At 35.6% G+C, this 24353-nt stretch overlaps 1 protein-coding gene across 1 annotated transcript in view; it reads left to right on the top strand.

Moving 5' to 3' along the window:
• The first annotated feature begins 6640 nt into the window (after positions 1-6640).
• The window catches only part of CPS1 (carbamoyl-phosphate synthase 1), a 122680-nt gene continuing 104967 nt past the window's right edge, over positions 6641-24353 (top strand). The window contains exon 1 of the mRNA XM_036098744.2: positions 6641-6909. Within this exon, the coding sequence (XP_035954637.1) occupies positions 6784-6909 (126 nt within the window). The 5' untranslated portion in view covers positions 6641-6783. The remainder of the gene's footprint in view (positions 6910-24353) is intronic.

Below are 24353 nucleotides of genomic sequence, written 5' to 3' on the forward strand. Positions count from 1 at the left end.
TTCTAGACTTTATAAGCAATCGTGAAAATTCAATGGCATTAAATTATCCAGGTTCTGGAATAAGGAACTTCAAGCAATAGGATGTAAGATAGAAAAATATAAAATATCCTTTACTATTTTAGGTAAGTCTAGCTGAATCAGTTAGCCAGGAAGAGATATGGCTCCCTGGCCAATTGGTTCTATCAGATAGATTACTGGAAAAAATGTGTAGTTTTACTTCTATGTACCTTCTTCATTTCTTATATTATTTTAATTTTAAACATAAAAATACATCAGAAAAGTTATGGATACTTTCTTCTCATTATTTGATTTTTATTGAAGTTATATTTTACTAATTTCCCAGTAATGTCATCGTATTTTTGAGCATCACTACCTCTACAATCATGTAGTCTTCCTATGAAATTAGATCTTAATTTGCCTACCCTTTCTAAGTCATTTCATGTTGTTGCCTCTGTTTTTCCCAGGTATAATTGACATGCTGGAAAGAGGATAGACATTGGCTAAGAGCTGAGTTTGGATCTTGGCTTTGCAGCTTGTTACCTTTGTGATCTTGGGCAAGCTACTTAACTCTCTGGGACTCACTCACCAACTTTGTTATATAGGGATAGTGTTAGCTATGTTCAGTACAGAGATTGCTTTAAAGATTAGCAAATAATGTATACCAAGTACTTAGCTCAGCACTTAGTAGGTGATCCACAAATGGCAAATACCTCAACTTTCAGGCAGGATCATATTTATCATCATTGGAGCCATTGAAATGGATTTATTTAAATACCTGTTTGCACTTACTGAGATAAGAGCAAATCGTGTGTATATCTCTCTATATAGATACAGGTATATGCTAATATATTGTAGGTATAAATTCCAGTGTTTTAACTTCTATTGTAGAATTGTTCTTATTTATTAACCACTAATTGCTTCTTTTTTTGGGGGGGAGACTTTCAAGAAGATTGGAAAATTTCAATTAGGAATCCTGCATGACATGATTTTAAATTTAAGAGTCATCTTATTGTCAAAATTCCATTTTTAGTATTTTAAGTTATTTAATATTTAATTTTCTAGTGAACTTTGAGGTTTTTTTTTTTTTTCCTTAAATCTCACTCTAAGTTCTGCTGTGTATGGCTTTCATAATAACAGCTTACTATAATTAACTCTGGCCAGCCTGCTCTGCTTTATGACTGCTACATATGCTTTTTGGCCTATTTCCATATAATATACAATATATAATCAGTTCTCCATAGCTTGTATTTGCAGTTTGCTTTTCTCCCTCTTTTTGGACTGACTTACACTTGACCTCACTTTGCTTGCACTTTACTCTGTTTGTGTTTGAGTATGTCTTTGATTTGCCAAGGTCACTGCCAATTCTGAATCAACTACCTAAGGCATTGTGCACTCTGTTCTCATCCCACAAATACATAAAAAGCTTGGTTTACTCACTGGCTAATTCACTGTGTCCTCTTACATTTATGCATGTTCTCCAGCAGATGTGTATGCACCTAATCCTGGTCTAGAATATGTACTCAGTGCTCTCGAAATAAGGTAGATTGCATCTAACATTTCTAGTTAGTCTAGTAGTTATGTCTCTTTTCTTAAAGGTAGGAATTAGCATGACAAGATTTATTCTTTATAAATACATGCTGCTTGTGTGGATTAACCTGTTCTCTTTAAAGTACCTTCAAGTGGGGTCTCATTTATGATAGCTTTTTTATTATCCTAGGATATAAATCACATGTGCCTTGGATTTTACGTGTGAAACCATTTTTACAAAGCCTCTTTTCCAGCTTTATTTTGCACCTTCCTTTGTATCACTTCAACCTTTATGTTATCAATATTAGATTGATAAACACATTCATGAAAACTGGTCCCTCACTCTCTATCCCTCTAAATGCCAATTGGATCTTAATGAATGTGTCTCACTTGATTGGATTTCCAAAGACATCTGATTTTTTAAAAACTCCATCATCTAATAACCTAATATCTGTCAATTGTTATTATTGTTAAATCTTCTCCCTACCAAACTTTATTTTATCTACTAGTTTGTTCTGGTTTCTGCGATGGGAGAAAGTATATGCCTTTTCTGCAGGTACAAATCCACATCACTTTCTTTGAAAGAGTAGTCTTTTTTGTCCATATCCTTACTTGTGATGGTGTTCCTTGCTATATTAGGCTAATAAAAATCAGAATTGAAACATAATCATTTCTACCTTTTACATTCTACTTTCTGGCATCCCTACTCAAACACAAAATAGAGCTTTCTCTTTTGGAGGTGTTACTTCATCTTCTTTTACTCTGAATTTGTTTGCTCTCCAGACATACCTTGCCTCTTGCTTAAAATTTATCCTTCAAAATAACCTTTTGTAGAATTCTTGACTGACAGTTCTTTTTTCCTATTCCTGAACATCTTTCTTTCCTCTTATATTTGTTGACATAATTTTGTTTCTGCTTAAATAAGCATAATTGATCAGGCAGGAACTCAGTATACAGGAATCCATTCACTTATTCAATCACTTTTCCAGAAGCACCTCTTGCATGCTTGTTCTATTAAAGACTTTTTGATAGATGTATCACTTTCTTAGCATTGCCTTTGATTCATTACCTAGCAAGACACAATTCAAGAGGGCAATTGGCAGTTTCTGTACTTTTTAAGAAGGAATTACTAACACCATTATTTTCTCTATGTTTCAACTCTTGCAGGCTTTGCTCTCTAGGATGAGCTGGTCTCATTTTTTCCAGTTGGTAACAGATCTCCCCTTGTTTATGTCAGTGGATCATCCAACTGAAGAAGACATTGAAATTAGTACAAATACTAATATAGGCTGTCAATCAGTGTTACTTGATGTTTCCTTTTAAGAAATATTCTTGATCTTTAACATGAATGATTTTAATGATAGGAACAAAAAGATGTAAAAAAGAAGAAATAGTACTTATAAAAAGCACATGGAACTTTTCGACCTCACTAGTAATTTCAAATTTAAATGAAAACAAAATACCATTTTCTGTGCTTAGATAAACAAATAAAAGATAATGCCTAATGTTGGCAGGGTGTATTGAGAGGGACACTCATCTATTGCAATTGTTAACGGATGAGTATACTCTCTTTGGAGAGAAATTTGGTAATAGTGACAAAAAATAGCAATATTGATATGCACTGTAGCAACAATAGAAGCAATGAAAATCAAATATTTTACAGCTCTTTCAATTAAGGTTTTAAAATAACATGTAATAACATAGAATGTACTCTTGATATAATATTACCTCACAAAAGCATAATGCAAGTTGATCACAGTTTCAAAACTATGACCGTTACATAGGAATAAGAAGAAAGTACACTAAAATATTAACAGACTTTATGTTTGGGCAGTGGACTATTACCTATTTTTTTCATATTTAAAAAAAATTTTAAATATTAAATGGAAATAAATATCACTTAGTACTTGATATAGTACCATTTTTAATACCAGATGTCCCAATGACAAATTTATCAAATTAAGTGCTCTTAGGGTTTTGGAAGGCTAATGCTTCCATTCCTCTTAAGAAATGATAAATAATTATACTAGTTAAGGATACTTTTGTCTCTCTCTCTTCCTTCCCCTCTTTTTTTCTTTATATCACACAAGGCATTTTCCAATTTATGGAAGAAATAAAATACTTTCTCAGCATTAGATAAAAATGTTCAAGAATCAAAATCCAACAAAATCAAGAATGTTTGGTTTTAATAATTTTTAATTTTCTATATGAGATTGTGCAGGGGCAAGTAGCCCAGTGCTATAAACAGTGATAACTATGATAAATGTATCAATAGAAAAGAAGGGCTGAATTTATATGCAATATTTTTCTTTTTGAGTGAGTGACTTAAAAGATTAGAGGATTTGTATCCTGGCTCATACAGAATACATTTCAAATGCACAGATTTCCCCAGGCCCCTGTGTGTACATGCATGCATGCCTGTCACCCTGCTTAGTTGTGCACAGACAGCTTACATGAGGGGAGGACCATGTAAATGCTATCAGAGGGGGAAAAAAAAATCATTCTAACCTGAAAAATACTTTCCTTTAAAATGCTTTGATAAATGTCTTTCATAAAAGTTTAATATTTCCACTAAATTTTTCATCTCTAGCTTTAATGTTTCCTACCAATCAGCTCTTATCATCTCACCCTTTTGATCTATCCTGTTGTAAACTCCCTCACCAACAATCTTTGTTTTTTTTTCCAGTTTTGTTGTAGATTTCAGTTGATCTTTAACACTCAAATCTGAAACTACTCATCATTTTGTTTATTGGTCTTTCCAATTCCCAAGATGATTGTAGAATTATGATGGGTGAGTTTTCTAAGTCTCTAATTCAGAATACTTAAAAAAAAAATCTAAATATTCTGCCTTTCTTCTTTCATTTTGATGACTGGAAACAGAGACCAGAGCCTACATCCAGGGCCTTTTACTGACCCAAATGAAAGCCCATTACAACTCTCAGGCCTACTTTTTTCTTTAGACTCTAGAGTCATGGAATTATATCCTAAAGTTGTAGACATCTCTCTGGAAAACCATGTTTAGTTCATCATGCTTTTGGCTAACTGTTATAAATGTCTATGAAGGTACTTACTAATGTCTTTTCCTTGTTCAAACTCTGAAGTCTTCAGTACCCCAACTGTCATATTCAAAGCGCAGGGAAAGAAGGGAGAAAATATACTACAATGTCTACTGCATGAGTACCTCTGGGTAATGGGACTATGACTGATCTAAATTTATTTTGCATTTAAAAAATTTTCCAAAGTAAGTATAAATATATGTCACTGTTCTAAGTAGGGAAAGTTAAGCCTAACTGTCAATATATATATAGAGAGAGAGAGAGAAAGAGAGAGAGAGAGACAGAGAGAGACACAAACACAAGGGGTGAGACCAAGGCCTAATATGGAATTAGACTAAGCCAGTAAGTAGTAAGTACTGTTTTTAAAATCTTTGTATTCTGAGTTGGGAGTTTTTCTTCTACCAGTTTCAATGTCCTCCAATTCATTTTTTCTAATTCATTCTTTCTTTCACAGAAATTCCATCTCTTTTCAAAACACTTCCATGACTACCATGAACAGTATTTATGAATTAAGGCCAATCATTTTAAGGCACACAAAGTCTTCCATGTTTTGTTTCCTGTTCACTTCCCCACCCTATACCTGCAGCCAGGCTTCATCAGACTGTTGCAGCTTCTTCTTTTTTTTCCCCCATATACCATATGATTTTCATGTGAGTGCTGTTGCTCATGCCATCCCTTCTGTTTTTTTCCCCTTTCATCCACTTGGTGAACACTTATGCATCCTTTAGGATAACATAGTTCAGGAAAACATAATCCCATACTTAAATTTTACTGGACATGAGCAAGGAGGCCTTTTTTCTTTCTTTCTTTCTTTCTTTCTTTCTTTCTTTCTTTCTTTCTTTCTTTCTTTCTTTCTTTCTCTTTCTCTTTACTTTTCCATTGCATTTGGACACACTACCATAACATTACTTATTTTATTAATTACTTATACACACTAGATTGAGACTATTTTTTCAGTTTTCTATCACCAGGGACCATGAAGTACTTTGGCCTCAGAGAATGTTTATACAAAATGCATTAAGGAAGACAGACGACTGAACTTAAGCTTTGTTCCTTTTTAAAAAAAACAAAGTCATCTCACTCCCCCAGTTCTGGCACTCATCTTATGCATGTGAAGTTTACAATCTCTATGCCATTCTATGCCATCTTTTCCATATGGGAAGCCCTTGTAGGGAGGTTTCATTTCTTGGCCTCCTTTGCAGGGATACCAAAGGATGATGCTACAGTGCTTCCTGATCTACACAGACACATGACTGACATGAGTGCTTCCACAAGCCAATGAGACCCTTTGCCTACCTGATTAAATATGGGATTGAAGGGCTACATGAATCCATTTCGACTTAGTTGAAGCACGAATGCTCAAGAATTTTATAAATGTAACATTTTAAAAACTAAAAAAATCTTGACTTAGGAATAATACTTACATGAAAATCAATGCTTGCTCTTGTTCATACACTTCTTATGACTCTTATAAATCTTAAGAGAGATATATAAACAGGCTACTTTGCTCCAATTGTGTTTTACTTAATATTACTGATTGCTTTAAGATTTGGAATACAAAACAATGCAATAGTAAGGATGTAATATACTACTTTATTAACTCAAAAAAGAACAATCTTTATTTATGGAGAAAAGTTCATTCTGATGTAATTTTTATGATATGTGGTTTGCAACATCTTTTTCTAAGCAGAAAATGGCAATTCTTCAGGTTTCTTTGGGAATCCAAAACCTCTTTTGAGGCAAATTAGACATCACATCTAAGACAAATAAAAGCCTTTGATCTTTGGCATTATTAGAAAGTTACTACTCTTTAGGGTGAGATTCCTAAGGTTATCCGCTGTGTCTAGGTCATTCTATTCAGCTGCATAAGCAGTTCCTTTGATGGATGACTGGTTTTCTACAACGCTAGCATTATCTCAGCAGGAGAAGGTAGTGTTTGATGTGTTGCAATTTGTATTACATGTCCATGGAACATCTCCGGACATTACCTCAGGAGGAGGGGTTAAGAGAAGGAGGAGCTGTGGCTGAAGACATTTAATGACAGAATGAATGGAAATTCAAAGATTGCTGTGCAGTCAGCCTTAAACACTGGACTGCACCCCCCATCTTTCTTTCACATTAATTTTAAAAATCTTAAAACAAAATTCTCATAAATATATATAGTTTTATTTAATTTTAGTCACAAATCAACATCTTCAAAATGACGAGGATTTTGACAGCTTGCAAAGTGGTGAAGACCCTGAAGACTGGTTTTGGCTTTACCAACGTGATTGCACACCATCAATGGAAATTTTCAAGACCTGGCACCAGGCTCCTTTCTGTCAAGGTAACATTCCCATATTTATTGTTTCTGATAAAATCATATGGGAAATAGTTTAGCATGAAGCAAAGGTGTTACTTAGGAAGCAAATACAGATTTGCATGTAGTTCTGAAGTGCTAATTTATTAATATTGGCTTTAATATTGAGTCTACTGGGTTTCGTAAGTGTTCATTTTCAACTGCTCTGAGTAAAATTATGGCAATTTTCACCCAATGTCAAGAAGGGTCACAATTCCTGTGAACATGTAAAATGTAAGTGTTCTGTTTAGGAAAAATTACTTTTAAAGGCTATCAGGGCTCTGTCTGTGCCCAGTCACTACTGCACACAGTTAGGGTTCAAACACAAAGTTGCTTCCATATTCATGAACCACGGCACAGAAGGTAATGTGTTAAGCTATGCTTTCCTGGCTCACTGTAATATTTTTCTCTTTTGAAATGTCATTTTTTAGGAAAAAATTTTGGAAGGAAAATATCTACATAATTCTGATATTTGCTAACCATGATGTAGACCTTATCTTTACTTTTTTCTTTTCACTCTTAGCCCTTCCCTTGGGAGTCCACATTTATTATTTTTATTTTGCAGATTAAGACATTGAGGCAATTAGCTGCTGATAATTCTGTCCTTCTGAATGTATCTATAACTGAAAAACAGGTCTGGGAAGAGAACATGAAGTGTTCGTCCCCACCATTGGATTATGAAATTCCAGTAGGAGCTTCTGTTGCTTCCTATAACTTTATGAAGGCATTTATTACCAGAGAAGTCTGAAATTACTCCATGGAAACTTTGCCAATGAAAAACATTTTTAGTGAATATAAAGTTTAAGTAATCACAATAGCTTTAAATAGATTGCTTCTTTAGTAGTAAGAGCTATAAAAAGTGAAGTAGAAAAAAACCCAAAACAACCTCTATCTGTTGGTGTAAAAATAGGTCCTAATAGTTTTGAGTGTTCTGCTAATACTTTGTATGCTCACTGGGTTGACTAAAAATCCTCCAAATGCTTCCACAGCTTCTATTGCTTAGATTGCTCAAGTCAGGATTCAGTATGATATTTAGCCCCAAGTGACATCTGTAGGGCTAAGCAGTGCCTGTTGATCTTTGTGGCCTCCAGTGACAGGGTGGGGAAAGAATAAGAGTAAAAGGAAAGGAAGAGAGAGGGAGACAGAAAGAGACAGAGGTGAGGAGTGAGGAGGGGGAAGGAGAGAGAGAGAGAGGGAAATAACACAAGATCTCAGGGGAAAGTATCAGAAACTACCATTTTAAATTAAGAAACCTAGAAACAACCATTTTCTTGAATTCAGTTTAATTGCAACAAGAGAGCCAGAAAGGAGATATGTTCTAAACCATCATCAAAGATGCAGCGACTAGATACAAACTCTGAGAGTGAATACTGGTTTTAGTTCAGTGTTAGTAATATCTCAAGGGTACTCATATATCACTCCAGAGAGAATAGATAGTAATGAAAGTAATACCATTTACAGTTAGATGTGTCTTCTAAGACTGCAAAGTCCATGTCCCTTGGAATATCTTTTTCTTCTTACAAAAATAAGTAGGCAGGGATAGGTGTACCTCCATCAGACACCAGAAACGGAGAAATTGAGCGACTACTTAAAATGGCATAGATATGACTGAGATTAGAAGCCAGTTCTCCATGATCATAGTAAGTGCTCTATATGACCCCAATCACAACCACAACAAAATGACTTAATTATATGGATAGACTACAGTGAAAGTAGTTCTTCTAGCTCAGGGTGGCATATATGTTTTAAAGGTCTGCCAAAGTTCTTAGCCAAGAATGACAAATTTGTAGGGGGAATAAGCCATCATTTCATGATGTAGAAGTCATTACTCACACTCAATCATTACTGGCCAGAGTTTTGGAGGAAAGCCAGGCATGAAAAATAGAAGTTCTTGAGCTTCACAATAGTGAATTAAAATTCTGTACAGCAGTCCAAGGGGGCTTGTGTTTTATTCACTTATTTTGGAACAGTCCTCTACCTACTTTTCTTCCTGCTTTCACTTTTAAAATGCAACTCTTTTAGAAAGTTATATGCAAATTTCTTCTTTTTAGATGGACATCACCTAAAAATTCTTAGAATGTGGTTATGTAATTGGTCAGTGAAGGGCAGTGAGAGTAGTCACTGAAGGTTAGTGGCAGTATAGCTAGTTATAGCTAGTAAATAGATTGCAGAAGATACCCTGTGGGCAGATCTATAAGCATTGCCCTATAAATTAGTTGCCTTTTCAATGGCTTGGGAGGTCACTTTTCTTGTCCCACTGGTGACAGAGTGGGCTTGACGATAGCAGTGACGCACTTGTACTTTTATGTGGCCCTTTCTTGTGTATTTATCTGTGGCCAATATTTACAAAGTGTACCTTGCCAATAGACACAGTTGTATTTCTCTTACAAGGAAGAGGAAAGAATTTCAAGGTGCTCTACATTTAAAGGAATTAGATATCAAGGATATACATGATCAACAGCCATATCATATGGAAGTTTTAGAGACCTCAATCTTTTTCTATTAGCATAGAAAATGTTCAGTACTCAATATTACTTTCAGCCAGTTGTAGCGGTGTAGTGGAAAACACACTGGATGGGGAATAAAAAGATCTGGATTCTAGCCCCTCTTGTGCATTTATTAATGCTCTGAACTTGGTCAAGTCACATGTCCTCTTTGAGCCTATATTTTGTTATCTGTAGGGTAGAAACAATTCTTGACTTAGTCTCAAAGGATTATGTGACTATCACATATAATCAGTGCTTAAAAATCTATAAAATATTGTTCAGATGCCTAAAATATAGGCTTCTGACTTTGGCTCAGGTTATGATCTCAGGGTCCTGGGATTGAGCCCCATCTCCAGCCTGTGTCTGGCTCCCAGCTCAGCAGGGAATCTGCTTGTCCTTTTCCCTCTCATTCTGTCCCTCCCCCATTCATGCTGTCTCTCAAATAAATAAATAAAATCTTTAGAAAAAATCTATAAAATACTGTAAAAGCAAACCCTGGATACTTAAGGTTTTATTTATTTATTTTAGGAGAGAAAGAGAGAGAGAGAGAGAGTGCAAGCAAGCAGGGGTAGGAGCAGAGGGGGAGGGGGAGGGAGAATCTGAAGCAGGCTCCACACTCAGCGTGGAGCCCAACATGGTGCTCCATCTCATGACTGCGAAATCACAACCTGAACAGAAACCAAGAGTTGGACATTTAACCGACTGAGCCACCCAGGCACTCCAAACCCTGGCTACTTAAAAAAAAATTCTGTCCTATACATTTTAGTAGAAGCACTTAGTAGACCGATCAGAGTTTCTTCATGTTTTTCATGGACTACAAATTATTACAATGACAAAATGTCTGATGAAAATTCTCAAATATATATAATGATTTTTTTCACCTTTGCCTTAATATTAAACATATCTCTAGGAAGATGTTGCTTATAGTAAATTAGACTCAAGAACTATGAAGCAAAGGATCTTTACTATTTTGAATTCAGTTCCAAAAGTCAGGATGTACATCTTAATATCCTTTTTTAAAGCTTCTATCCTGGGAGTATACAGGAAGAATCATAAGTGGAAATAAATGGGTAGTAAGTGGATAGTCTCTGATTTCAAGAAACATAAATTTAAGAATTCTGAATTCACAGGTCTTGGAAAGTCACCAAGACTAAATAGTTTTATTTTTACTTGCAAATGAATTTGGAAATCAAAGGTATTAAATTGAAAAGGTTAAGTTCCTTATGAATAGAAAAGGGTTCAATAGGTACTGCTTCTAACATTAATCCACTTGGTTTTCAAAATGGTGACTTGTGTTACAATTAAGCCAGGAACCTAACAGTCCAAGTATCCTTCTCTCTGGTACTTCAGATACAATTGAGCCCTAGGAGTCATTATTCCCTTTGAAAAGTTTTCATTTTGTAAGATTTTTATATTCTATTTCCAACATAAAACTACCTATTTAGCTCAAACTTGAGGAGCTATTGTCATTTGATTAGAAATTGGCAACTACAAAAACTCCTACAATTAGAATCCTTTAGTTGTATTGTAGTAGCTTTAAAGACATTCACGGGAAATAGAGTTCATTATTATATTGGAGCCTCTTTGTATATTTAGAGGTGGGGGTAGGGATAGGGTTATCATACACTTTCAAGAATAACTGTTGTATTAGACCTTTACTACATATAGATATGTTTTTAGGGCTGGATTTCATCCAAGATGATGCACATTTTTGAAAAAATAGATTGTTTCAATCCCAAATGAATGGTTGAATAATTAGTCTGGATGATTAGCAACTTTGTAAAATTTGGGTGAATGATACTTCTTTAATTAGGAGGTAACCTCCCTTTTGAACATTTTTGTTTATGTACTCCATTTTTTATATTGCTATCCCCCCCCCCCCCCCCCCCCCCCGCCTTTCTAAAGTACAAACTCATTTGCTGGTCATCAAGAGTGCTTTGTAATTTTGAGCTTCTTGCCATAAAACTGTTGAAAAAGCGATAGTCAAACAGGGCCTAGATGAGGGTAGGGCAAGTGAGATACTAACAATACACCATTGAAGGAGACCCTCACTAGCAGGGCGATGGTGTGCCTCCTTCCATGTTGCCCGAAAGGCACTTCACTCACTTTATCTGAGTCCCCACCCTCAGTAGGAAGCTAAGAAATCTGGTGGGGGAAGTGCCTGTAGAAATGGCATGAGTCTTGGACTCCTGCTTCCTTCTCCAGCTGATGGAGATTTGAGTTTCCACCTGACCATGCTTAGCAGAATGACTGATCATGTAGAAGTGAATTTAGGTTCTACTCTTGTGGAAATAGAGAACATTCTTTTGCCCTCACATCTTCATTAAACCTTTTTCACATTTCTGACTTGTACCGAAGGCTGGGGTATCGTAGAGAGTTTTCAATATCTCGTAAGCAATGGTCATGCCAGAGCCCACTTCAACGCTTCCACAGTTTGCTATGCAAGACTGAATGTCCTTGATGGGACTAGCATTTTCTATTTTCTAGGGTATTTTTAGTGATTGAAGACTGGAAAGAAGTTACATGAGCCAGCATAAGACTTCGTTTTGGACTCCTTAGTCCTAGTACCTCTAGTTTCCACTTGATTTTCTTCATCTGGTCTAAATGAATTCAACTCATGAAAATATTTTCAAGACTCTTTTACCCTTTTTTCTTTTTTTGTCAACTTACTAAATGTCATATATCAATCTTTTATATTTCACAGGGAGATCACTGGCTAACATGAAGTTCTAACAGATGAGTCAATGTACCACTAAGAATTTTACTGAATAAGTTTCATCTATGATGTAGAATTAAATAAAACCATATTAATTTATTACCATAAAATAAAAATTAGCTTACAATATTGGAGGTCCCTCCCAGATTCAGAACAATTTTACCACATAGGAGTTGCTCATTAATGGTATTTGTTAATAAACTTACACTTTATGAACATATTTTATAATGGAATTTTTCTAAATGCTGTATTTTATTTATAATGAGAAACATAACTAGAATAAAAATTACTTATGAATCTGACTCATTTGCTTACAAATATCTGGAACAGAGAAATATTCAAGTAAATTAACCTTGTTATTTTTTTCCCCCCAACAACGGCCTATGTTTAACCAAAGGCAGATAACTTAATATTAATGTAGGATGTTGTAAGGCTATTAACTTAGGATATCGTAAGGCTTAACTGATTACTGCTCTTACAGTACTTTTAATTGTTGAAGTATTAGACATTATAACTGCAGAGAAGTCTCATTAAATATTTCCACACTTAAAAATTGTGCCTGAATTCTGAATATTAAGTATCCATATTTTGATAGTACTACTCCAAGAATGAAAAATAAGGTTTAATTTACCAATAAAGAATGCTTTAAGATTTTAACTTTTACCATATTATCTATGCAGTAATAACTGAAATAAATTCTGGCTTTAAGCTTCTTCCTTCCTAAAGCTTGGTTCAGATTTATTTTATTTCTTGAGAGGATGAGTATTGATGTAAACTAATAGCTAAGAAACATCAGGTAAGCCAGAAATCAAATATGTTATATGGCTTTAGACCTTGGTGAAAATGGAAATAAACACATGGGACTTCTACTTTTTCTGATGTACGAATAATTTACATAAGCAAATGATTTAACAGCAATACAGTCAGATTCCCAGAGTAAATAATTTTCATTTCTATTACTAGCTTAAGGGGATTATTGCAACTATAATGTTTTATATTCAAATCTTTTATGGAATTTATTGCTAAATTAGCTCAAGCCTTTATATCCAGAACATTTTGCTGGTAAATTCTCACACCCAGGGGAAGAAACAATGCAGTTATTCCCATTTCACGGATGTGTAAGTGCTGGAGTTAACACAAGGACACATGGATGTCTGTTTTTGTACAACAAATGAAATATAACCATAGCAAATCTGGTTAGAATTTTAATTAGGCCCAAACACCACATGGAATTTTTTAATTTGGCATTTTGTTTACTGTGCTTATATACTTGGAGCCATCGTTGTTGTTTAACCTGGCTTCAGAATGCTCTAAATCATTTCTCCTGCTGTAATGTTATTGCTTACTCAAGAGCCCATTTATATACTGCACTTTATCCCCACATAAAATAAATCATATTTATTTTTCTTTCTTATTTTCCTCCTTTTTTGTTGCATTTGGAGAACAGATTGTTTAAATCAAAGAATTAGTAAGGATTCTTGCTTTAATTAGCCATTCTATAAATAGGATATTTTAGGGCAGTGCTATTAATAGTTGACATATTTCTTCCACTTCAACCAAAATATTGTCATGTATTGTAACGAAACATGCTGTTTTTCAATTTTCAATTTGTTTCTTTCTCTTATAGTCCTGTAAGCTTCACATATGCAGAAATCTAATGTGATGGTGTTTATTGCTAGCAATTTTAAACTGCAAGAAAAGTCTCATTTTGACTTGTTTCCACTGTCTCAAACTAATGGATCCAAAGAAAACTGCTTCAAAGTGAAGGACCAATGTCTTCAAAGTTAGCCCAGAATGATTCTGGGATGTGGGATGATTAAGGAACAAGTGGATGACTTTTAATAACATAATAGTGAGTGCAAAGGAAAAGCCTAAAGACAGTAATGAATATTGGGCTCTTTTAAAACTTTTATAGGTTAAATTATAAATTATGCTTGAATTTTGACTGTTACTTCCTAAGCCAAAGCTCTCTAAATCAGTTGAGCATAACACCAGGGACACATTTTCAAAGCTTTTTGAAGGAGAATTTAGCTGTGTGACTCCTATTAACAGTTGTTGCATTGTTCTTATCCTGGAAAGTGCTTTGAATCATCTATCCTTTTAAACCTGATTTCAAACTGAGAGTATTAGGGTATAAAATTTCGGTCATTTATTTGTGGTCCCATAAAGTTAATCAGTCATCTTACTAGGAAATGAAAATATACCCATAAATGTAGGTTTACAATGAATTTTAATTTTAAGGAAAAAATCAAAAGCCCTAAAGAGATGAGTGAGATATTTAGGGAAAATGTCAGATCTGCTTACATTGTCACATTTTTGAGATCATTAAAAAAAAAAAAATTATGGTATGGTAAAACAACAATATCAACTTCCTTGGCAGACAAACCAACAAATTGAGAATTTGTTGGAATTTCTACTTATATGCAAGCTCCCTCAAAAAATGTATTTTCGTCAGAAATTACCTATGCTTTGTGAAAGAATCACCAGGTTTTATAAATACCAGAAAGTACAACACCCAAAGATTGTGCAGTTTACTAAAGGTTCCATTTAAAAAGTAATATAAGAATAGGGGTCATGTAGAAATTTATGTAATTCAGTTTAATTTAGAGAAAAGTACAATTGTAAAATAAAAGATTAAAAATGGGGTAATTAAATATACACAGAAAAAAATCCATTTTAGCCTATTTAAATATTAAGTGTGGGAAAATTTACAATCTTACAATGTTCCTCCTATAAATTTGTGGACAAAAGTAATATTTAGTATTACTAGGACATGGGGACTACTAATTTCAGTCTTTATCCTGCAAAATCATATAAAGTCACAAGAACGCACAATTTTTGACTCCTTATTTTATGATCTAACTGGCTCCCTGATCCACCATATCTGTATGCTCCAGGCTAAAAGAACCCAAACCCTGAGTATGAGCTAGTTTTAATGCATTTTTCTTGCTATCCACATTGGCTACAAACCCTGGCCTTATTTGGCAGGGTGGGCATGAGGTGCAGGGGCTTGTTTGGATGTTTTATAAATATAATTGCATGGATGGGAGAAAAATACAATTGTGAAGAGGTGGAGATGATGTTATTAATTGCAGATACAATTTAAACATGGTTCAAGGTCAATCAAGAGAGCTTTAGAAGGTATAGGGGAGTGTGTGTGTGTGTGTGTGTGTGTGTGTGTGTGTGTATGAGTTTTATTTTAGGCAGTTGCATGCTGAACTTGTGCTTAGTGGTCCCTAAAAGTGAATGTCTGCTCCTGGACATTGAGCAACTTGGAGGTACCATTGGCTTTGGCCTAAGGACCTTGACTGACCTTTAGGCACTATGCCAAATTCACTTGAAGTCTGGGCTAATTCTTACGTTTTAGGGGTACATGAAGAAAGTAAACCATTCAGGTGTCCTTCAGTGTTCCACATACATCTAGTGGTTTCTGGGCTAGAACCCCCATAAACAGACTCTCCAAAGCCTTTGAATTCTTATTGACTTGTTTGGCTTAAGTGTCTATCATGAGTTAGGTTCTCCAGAAGCAGATACTGAAATGGTGTTTAGGGAGCCAGATATTTATTAAGGGTTAACTCTGGTGGAGGCAAGTTTGAGGGAACGGAGTCGGGCAGAGAAGAAGTAAACTGTGATGCAGGTTTGAGAAAGCGTAGGTCAACCTGACAGAAAGCTCTTGCCCAGTAGAGTTTCCTGTGTCGGGCCTGGGCCTTCATCTCCCTGCCGAGCTCAGTAACCAGTGCAGGCATGGGGCTTTCCCTGCAGGGCCTCTGGCAAAGCAGCTCTCTGCAGCTGAGGTAGACCCTGAAGGAACTGATTGCTGGTGACTGTCCTCTGACCTCACCCCTTGCAGCAGGGCAGCAGGGCCTTCGTGAAGGGGGACTGAGAGGCGCATCTCCATGTTCACAGCACGGATAGTCCTGACAGTCTTGAGAGCTTCAGAACTCAAGGGCCTGCAATCGGTGTGCAAAGTTCTCAAAGCCTTCTGGTTCTCCTAAGATTATAGGATATGATTAATGACTTGATATTCCACTTTGACAATTTATAGATTTACAGATAGGTGGTTCTCGGTTGACCTGGGCACCTGGCAGTTTATCCACGGCCGTTTTGAAAGAAAGCTCTTATAAATAAATTCAAGTGAGTTTGTAATTGAATTGCTTATTATCCCCATTTAAAAAAATTGGAAAGAAGAAATAGAAGTAAGCTTAGAAAAAGAAAAAGGGGCAATACATAACTCAGTTTAAACTGAAATTTTCTACTTGGCTTCATGCAGAGGGTTATGATGGGGTAGAGCATTGTGAATTCTAAGTCACACTGACTATGTTCAGAAGCCACTGCTTTTCCATTTACTAGGGGAATGATCTTGACTCCTCCAAACCTCAATTTGCTTTACTGTAAAATAGAGATCTTAACATTACTGACCTCATTGTTTTTTGTGAAGGTTAGATGAGAAAATCCATTGATAGCTTTAGAAACAGTGCCTAACACATCATGTTAATTATTATTAATGAGGCCTTGAGAAGGGGATCAGGGTGGAGCCCTCAGTGAGGTCAGTGTTCTCCGAAATCCTATTTTTCCAACATAACTTCATAATTCTATTTGAAATAAAATACCTTTGTCAGAACAGTAGACATTTATCATTCAAATCTACATACAAAATTTATTTGTGCAACTGCATATAGACTTTGATAAGCATAGATAACTATATATGCCATCTGGTTTATGCCTTAACAGGGTCTCATTAAAGCAATACCAAAAGGTAGAAACAGGATCGTGACAGGTTGATCTACTTTTATAAGGCATGCTTAAGACATGGTATACTTTATTTTTTTTCAAACATAACGATTACTCCAGAATTAAAATAGAAACAAAACAAAGTGGGAAGTACATTAACATATGGACACAAAGTAGAGAAAAATTGACGTATACTTGTCATCTTTAGTTACTATTCTCAAATTTAGTTAAAATCTTTATTGAGTGTCAAGTATGTACCAGCATTAAATGTAAACCTCAGCAACAATATCAGTAAAAATATGGCAGCCTCAGTTTTTTTTCAGAGGGAGATAAAAATAGACTATTAGTTGTAAACTATTTGGGGATTTGGTATAGAGGTGTAATATTATGAGACCTTGTTAGTGAATTAAAATAAATGAATTTGCCAATGACATATAGAAAAATTTGGCAAGTATTTTAGATGACAAGTAAAGGAAGAGAGGCACCTGGGTGGCTCAGTCGGTTAAGCCTCCAACTCAGGTCGTGTTGAGATTGAGCACTGTGTTGGGCTCCATGCTCAGTGGACAGTCTATTGGAGGTTCTCTCCCTCTTCTTCTCCCTCTACCTCTTCCCCCCCACCCGCCCCTCTTGTTCTCTAAAATAAGTGAATAATTTTTTTAAAAAAAGTAAAGGAGGAAAGGAGAATAATTGGGCTACGTATGCACATCTAGTTTATTATTCCTTTTCCCCAGTGATGGAGGATTAGATTTATGTTGACGTTAAGATAATAATATTAGTAATGGAAGCAACCCATTAGGAAACCCAAAGGATAGTAATTAGAGATCATCTTCTAGACTCTTCTGAAGACATTAGCTGTATGACAGCTAGTTGGTATAGAAATCTAGGGATGCTTATGAGGCAAGGGTTGCCAACCAGTCCCAACTTATTCTTTACTTTCGTCTTCCATCTTTTAGCATGAACTATACCTTTATGGGACATCTGTCTTTGCTTTCAGGTAGAAATAAACAAGCAAACAAAACCCAGTAGCCAGTGGCATCAGAGAATTTTTTGAAAAACCATAATATCAGCATGTGAACAACATCCTAACACCACATGATCGCCCATATTTCTGTGCATTCACCAAGTATGTAGTGATTGCCTCACTGTGTGAATAACAGTGGGCTATTTCTGTGAGGATAGAAAATTAAATTAGGCATTGGATTTTCTGTCTCAGAAGTCATGATCTAGCAGGGTAGAAGAGTAACTTAAGCAATTAAAACAAAAGGTAACACACAACTAGTACACACACACATGCAGTGAGAGCACAGGAAAATCAGTGGTTAATCCTGACTTCGGGGATCTTTGAAGGCATATCATGAGCAGGACTAAGAAGGATAACCAGGACATAAACAGGTAAAGAGGAAGACATTTATGCACAAAGTCTAGAGGGGTGGGGAGCCTAAGGGATTTCATATAGAGAACGGGCCAGATGAGGGGGCTTGGAATGTTAATTGGGGAATGTGAAGATTATGCAATAAATGTTTAAGAAAGATAACCTTTAACTGCACTGCATGAGATAGGTAGAAGCAGGGAGAGTTTGGAAACAGGGGGAACAATTGGGAGGCAATAATAAATGATGATGGAGATTTTCTCTTGGGTGGGGACAAAATCCAATGTAGTATGGAGTTAATTCTAGAAGCAAATAGATGACTACCTATGAGTTATTAATAGTCATTATGAATTATTAGATACTATGTGATGAGGTAGAACTGTTTTATTTTATTTTATTATTTTATTGTAGTAAGAGTACTTAACCTGAGATCCATCCTCTTAACAGATTTTTAACTGTACAATGCAGTTTTAGGGATAATGTTGTATAGCAGATCACTAGAACTTATTCATCTTAAACATTTGAGACTTTATGTCTGTTGGTTAGTAACTCCCATTTCCCTCTTCCCCTGGCCCCTGGCAACCACATTTCTTCTTTCTGATTCTACGAGTTTGACTATTTCAGGTATCTTATATAAGTGGACTCATGCAATATTTGTCCTTCTGTGACCGGTTTATTTCACGTAGCATACTGTCCTCAAGGTCCATCCGTGTTGCCATATATGACAGGATTTCCTTCCTTTTTTAAAGCTGAGTAATATTCTATTGTACGTATATGCTGCATTTTCTTTATCTACTCATCTGTTGATGGATGTTTAGGTTGCTTCCATATCTTGACTATTGTGAATAATGCTGTAATGAAGATGAAGTTTTAATATCTCTTTGAGATCCTGAATTCAGTTCTTTGGGTAAATATCCAGAAGTAGGATTGCTGGGTTATATGTTAATCCAGTTTTACTTCTTTTTTGAAAGATCTCCATACCATTTCCCATAGTGGCTGCATCATTTTGCATTCCCATTAACAGTGGAATTGTTTTTAACTGCAGTAGTAATTATTTAAGTAACTTTATTATCTAGCCTGTAGGACCAGATGTGATTTGAAAGTTGTTACTCCCAAGGGATGTTAGGAAAAGATGCCAAAGAGAGAGACACTGAAACTCCAACATCTTACTATTAGACTTAATATCTTTGGACTTGAAAGATTTGTAAAACCGATTGCTACTAGAAAAATACTGAATTAGAAATCTACATTTTATAAAAGAATTCAACCAAAAATAAGACAAATGAAATAAGAATTCAAAATGTGGTGAAAAGTAAAAACTTATATTAAGTATAAAATGAAAAAAATAGATGTTTATTATTTTCAGTATTAAAGTTTATAATTTTCAGTATTAAAGGAAATAATGGAGAAGATCGTTTGGAAGAGAGTGCATGCTTTCCTTTTTCCTGTTTTACTGAATTCATTATCATTTAGCAGTACTCTGCTAAACAGTTAGTAGATTATCTGATTAAAGTGATTTTACTAAAGTGTGAATAAAGCTTAAGTATGACGTAATGGCTTTATAAAAAGGAATTGCTGTACCCAGTTACATCTCTAGTTGGTGGAATATGGAAGAGAAAAATACTGTGAAAGCAGGTGTTCTTTATTCCCTTAACTAGTCTCCTAGGAAATAAATCACATGGAGTTAAAGACAGCTGTACATTGCCCGTCGCTTCTTAACCTTTGTGAGCAGTGCCTAAGAGGAATAGTTAAAATATGACTGGAGCAAAGCAGGAGTGCATTCTGCAAGCCAATTATGTTCCAGAAAAACAAAAATAGAATTACGTAGCATCTTTGCCACCTGATAGCCATTCATTCAAAGATTCATTCATTCATTCATTCATTCAACCAATCAGTATTTGCAAGGTACTTTCTACTGGTAAGATTTTAGGGTGATAATTAATGATACCCTCTCTTCAATCTCTATATTTAGAATCAATACAGAAATAAGACACAGTATTCAAATAGACAGCAATCTGAATATCAGCTTTATTACTGTTAAAGCTTTTCAGAAGACAGGGCCTAGATCTGTAACGAAATAGGTTTCTTATAACTCCTATTCCCTGAGTCAAGTGTATTCACTCACAGCTGCAGCTCTCCCATCCTGATGTACAACTGAGAACAGGTTTCTTTGAAAAGAGAGCTAAGAAGAGCTGAGCCAGTCTTGCTCAATTCCATTTCCCAAAGTCACCAATCATTCCTCTTACTTTTACTTTGTGGACCAGGCGTTAAATGACCTTTCCAAAGTCTCTGAAAGTTAACTTCATGGGCCAACGTATGAATTCAGGGAGGTAGAAAATGGTTTCTCCAATCACCCACTATGTGCCAGACATTGTGTTATGTGCTAGTGAGGCTGTGTTGGAAAGACAAGGCAGGCTCTCTGTCCTTGATGTTGTCTGGGGTTGCCTATAATCTTATTGGAGAAATTGGTCATATACTTGGATATGGGGCAGTAAATAATAAGCGCCAATTTTTGTTTAGCCTTAACTTGGAAAGGGACAAGTCTTCTACTGCTTGTTTGGTTAATGCACAAGGATGATCAAACTTGGGTTTCTAACAAGTGGTAGAGTTCAGGTAGGTAGAAAGAAGGGAGGGCAAGGATGAGGGTGAGAACTTGGGCATACCTGAGTCATTACGGCTCTTCAAGGCTTGTTTTTCTGACAAAGTCTCCAAAGGCATCTGTAGAGTTGACCTTTAATACACAACAATTAATCACATTTATAAAACCAAAACCAAAACTAAGCAAACAAAAAACAAACCAAAAAACCAGTGAAATCCATATTTTACCAGGAAGGGTGGGGGGTGGGGAGAGAGAAAGCAAAACAATGAAAGGTGGGAGAGATGGTCAAAATTGCTCTCTCCAATCCAACCGCATTTATATTACCCTCCTTCCCTTCCACAGACCACAGTTTCATTCATTCATTCATTCATTTAAATTCAATTAATTAACATGTAATGTATTATTTGTTTCGGAGGTAGAGTTCAGTGACTCATCAGTCTTATATAATACCCAGTGCTCATTACATCAGTCTTACATAATACCCAGTGCTCATTACATCAAATGCTCACCCCCATCCCCTTCAGCAACCCTGTTTGTTTCCTATGATTAAGACTCTCCTATGGTTTGTCTCTCTTTCTGATTTTGTCTTGTTTTATTTTTTTCTCTCTTCCTCTATGATCCTCTTGTTTTGTTTCTTAAATTCCACATACGAGTGAGATCATATGATAATCACAGAACACAGTTTTAAATAGTCCCTAATAGATAGGGCTGTGCACAGATTGGTATGGATGGGGTCAGGGTAGAAGAAGTAACTGACCATAGTCTATGAACTTTTTTTCTCCTAAAACACTTGCTTTTCTCCAGAAATCTACCCCCTCTATACTTAAAATAATTCCTTACCTCGTTAGATGGAAAATTATACTTACTCTTATCCTGAAGTGTCTATATATATTTATATATTTATAATGCATAGTTATTTTATCTTCCAAATCTGTGATCTAAGCATTTGCAAACCCAATGTGATTGACCTTATTGAAATGAGATTTCCAGATAGACGCTTCTTGTTCTGCTGTCCCTTGTGCTAAGGTTCCTCTCCTTGTTATCTTTAGGGGACTATGCTTGTTTGGGGTGGTAAAGGATATTGAGTGGAGAAAAGGGATTTATTTACATTCCATTAATAAAAGCAGTTTAAATATCTCTTAACTGCTAAGCTGAAGATGGGTACAGATATGACCCAAAATTTCTTTGTTATATCTCATCATTTTATTGTCATTTTGGTTGAGTCAATATGAATAAAAGCAACTAACAACAACAACAACATTTAACTAGTCTTTTGACTTTGAGGCACTAAAATCTAAAATTAGATAGTGAATTAAAAGTTAAATTTTTTATTGGCTATAATCTTGAGATTTGAAGAATATTCTTATAATTTCATATGCATTTAATTAGTGATGAAGAATTACACTAATGAAAATGAGTGCTCAGTTAAAATTAAGCCACTAAGTGGATCCTGCCACACATGGAACTTAATTTTCCTGAAGGTTTTACTGAGAAAAGTTATTGGAATACTAGTTAAAGACCCAGAGGGGAAAAAGTAAAATGAAGAACTATAAGGACACGTAAAAAGAATTGAGACTGTTCATCCCAGGTCAACAACAAAAACAACAACAACAACAAAAGCAAAGGAAAAATCCAAAGTAGCCATCTGCAAATAATGCTCATATAAGTATTCACATTTTGGAGAAGAGTTGTTCTCCATGTCTAGTGAGCGCAAACCAGACTAAAATCCTTCATAATTCTACCAAGCAGGGGTCAGATTAAACTCACTTTGGAATTTATTGCAGGCTTACATTGCTCTACAATGATTGACAAAGAGGTAGGCAGCAGCAGTCAGTTAGACTCCAATTTCGACTTGAGCAAGGTGGGTAATAATACATGTTTATTCACCTAACTCTGGTGATCAAGAAGTAAACAGCTTTCAGTGTACAAAATAACTTTTGATCCCTTTGAGCTCACCTTACCTTAGACCTTTCACTTGAATCTGCTGTGGCAAACTCGTATTTTTAATACCCAAGAATAATATGAGAAATGTAAAATAATTTTTCTTCAAGGTTCATTTGTATAAATTATCTTAAAATTCAATAGAATAAAACAGAATTTTCTTTTTTCTTTTTTTAAATTATGTTATGTTAATCACCATACATTACATCATTAGTTTTTGATGTAGTGTTCCATGATTCGTTGTTTGCATATAACACCTATGCTCCATGCAATACGTGCCCTCCTTAATACCCATCACTGGGCTAATCCATCCCCTCACCCCCTTCCCCTCTAGAACCCTCAGTTTGTTTCTCAGAGTCCATAGTCTCTCATAGTTTGTCTCCCCCTCTGATTCCCCCCCCTTCATTTTTCCCTTCCTGCTATCTTCTTTTTTTTTTTTTAACATATAATGTATTAGTTGTTTCAGAGGTACAGGTCTGTGATTCAACAGTCTTACACAATTCACAGCGCTCACCATAGCACATACCCTCCCCAATGTCTATTTTCTTCCCATACCCCTATATTTTTAGAATATACTGGGTAAGGAGAGCTTTCTCATTCTTTGTCTCTGTTTGCAAAGTGAAATAGGGAATGAAACAGTTTGTTAAGTAATTCAAGCACCGTCAGCCTCTTTTATGTGAAATGTCTAGTAAATTGATATAAATGATCTTTTGTTTCGAGATATCATGATATTTGCCTTAGCTCTGCACAGCATGTATTTGTACTCTTACATACAGCATACTCAATATGCATATGCTGGTATAACCAGCCACTGATCTTTCCCTTCTTCACCCTTGTCTCCCTCAATGCCACTCATATCTCTTTCCCAACATAGTATCTCCACATTGTGAGACTAAATTAAAGATGTTATAGAAAGGCATTCCTAGTTAAGCATAATGGAAAGATGACTCAAAACAGGTATTTGCTAATTTTTAAATTCATACCTTGAACAAACTAAAAGCTGAATAATAATGATAGAAATAGTAATGATTTCCGGTATTTTCTTATGTTATTTTCTTCAGATTGACACTTAATGAATCTTTATTCATGCAACAAAAATTGAACAATTGTCTACTCTGTGCCGGGCACTGATGTTGGCCCTGGAGGTGCACCAGTGTACAAAGCAGACCTAATACTCTGCCCACATGAAATTTGCTTTCCAGTGGGATAAGGCAGGCAAAAATAAGACACCGGATGATACGTTAGGAGGCAATGACTTCTATAAAGGAAGAGTGGATAGAGCACTGGGAGGCACATTATTTTAAATAAGAGGGTCAATGTACATCTCGCCAAGAAGATGGATGACATTTGAGCAGACTTGAAGGCATCTTCGTCTTCTTTTAAAGATTTATTTATTTGAGAGAGAGAGCACAAGTGGGAGGGACAGAGGGAAAGGAAGAGAGAGTCTCCAGCACACTTTGCACTGAGCACAAAGCCTGACACAGGGCTTGATCTCATGACCCTGAGATCAAGACTTGAGTCAAAACCAAGAGCCAGACGCTTAACCAACTGAGCCACACAGGTACCCCTTGAAAGAGTCTTTAAATTTTG

Source organism: Halichoerus grypus, chromosome 4, assembly GCF_964656455.1.
Source record: "Halichoerus grypus chromosome 4, mHalGry1.hap1.1, whole genome shotgun sequence".
Taxonomy (NCBI): Eukaryota; Metazoa; Chordata; class Mammalia; order Carnivora; family Phocidae; genus Halichoerus; species Halichoerus grypus.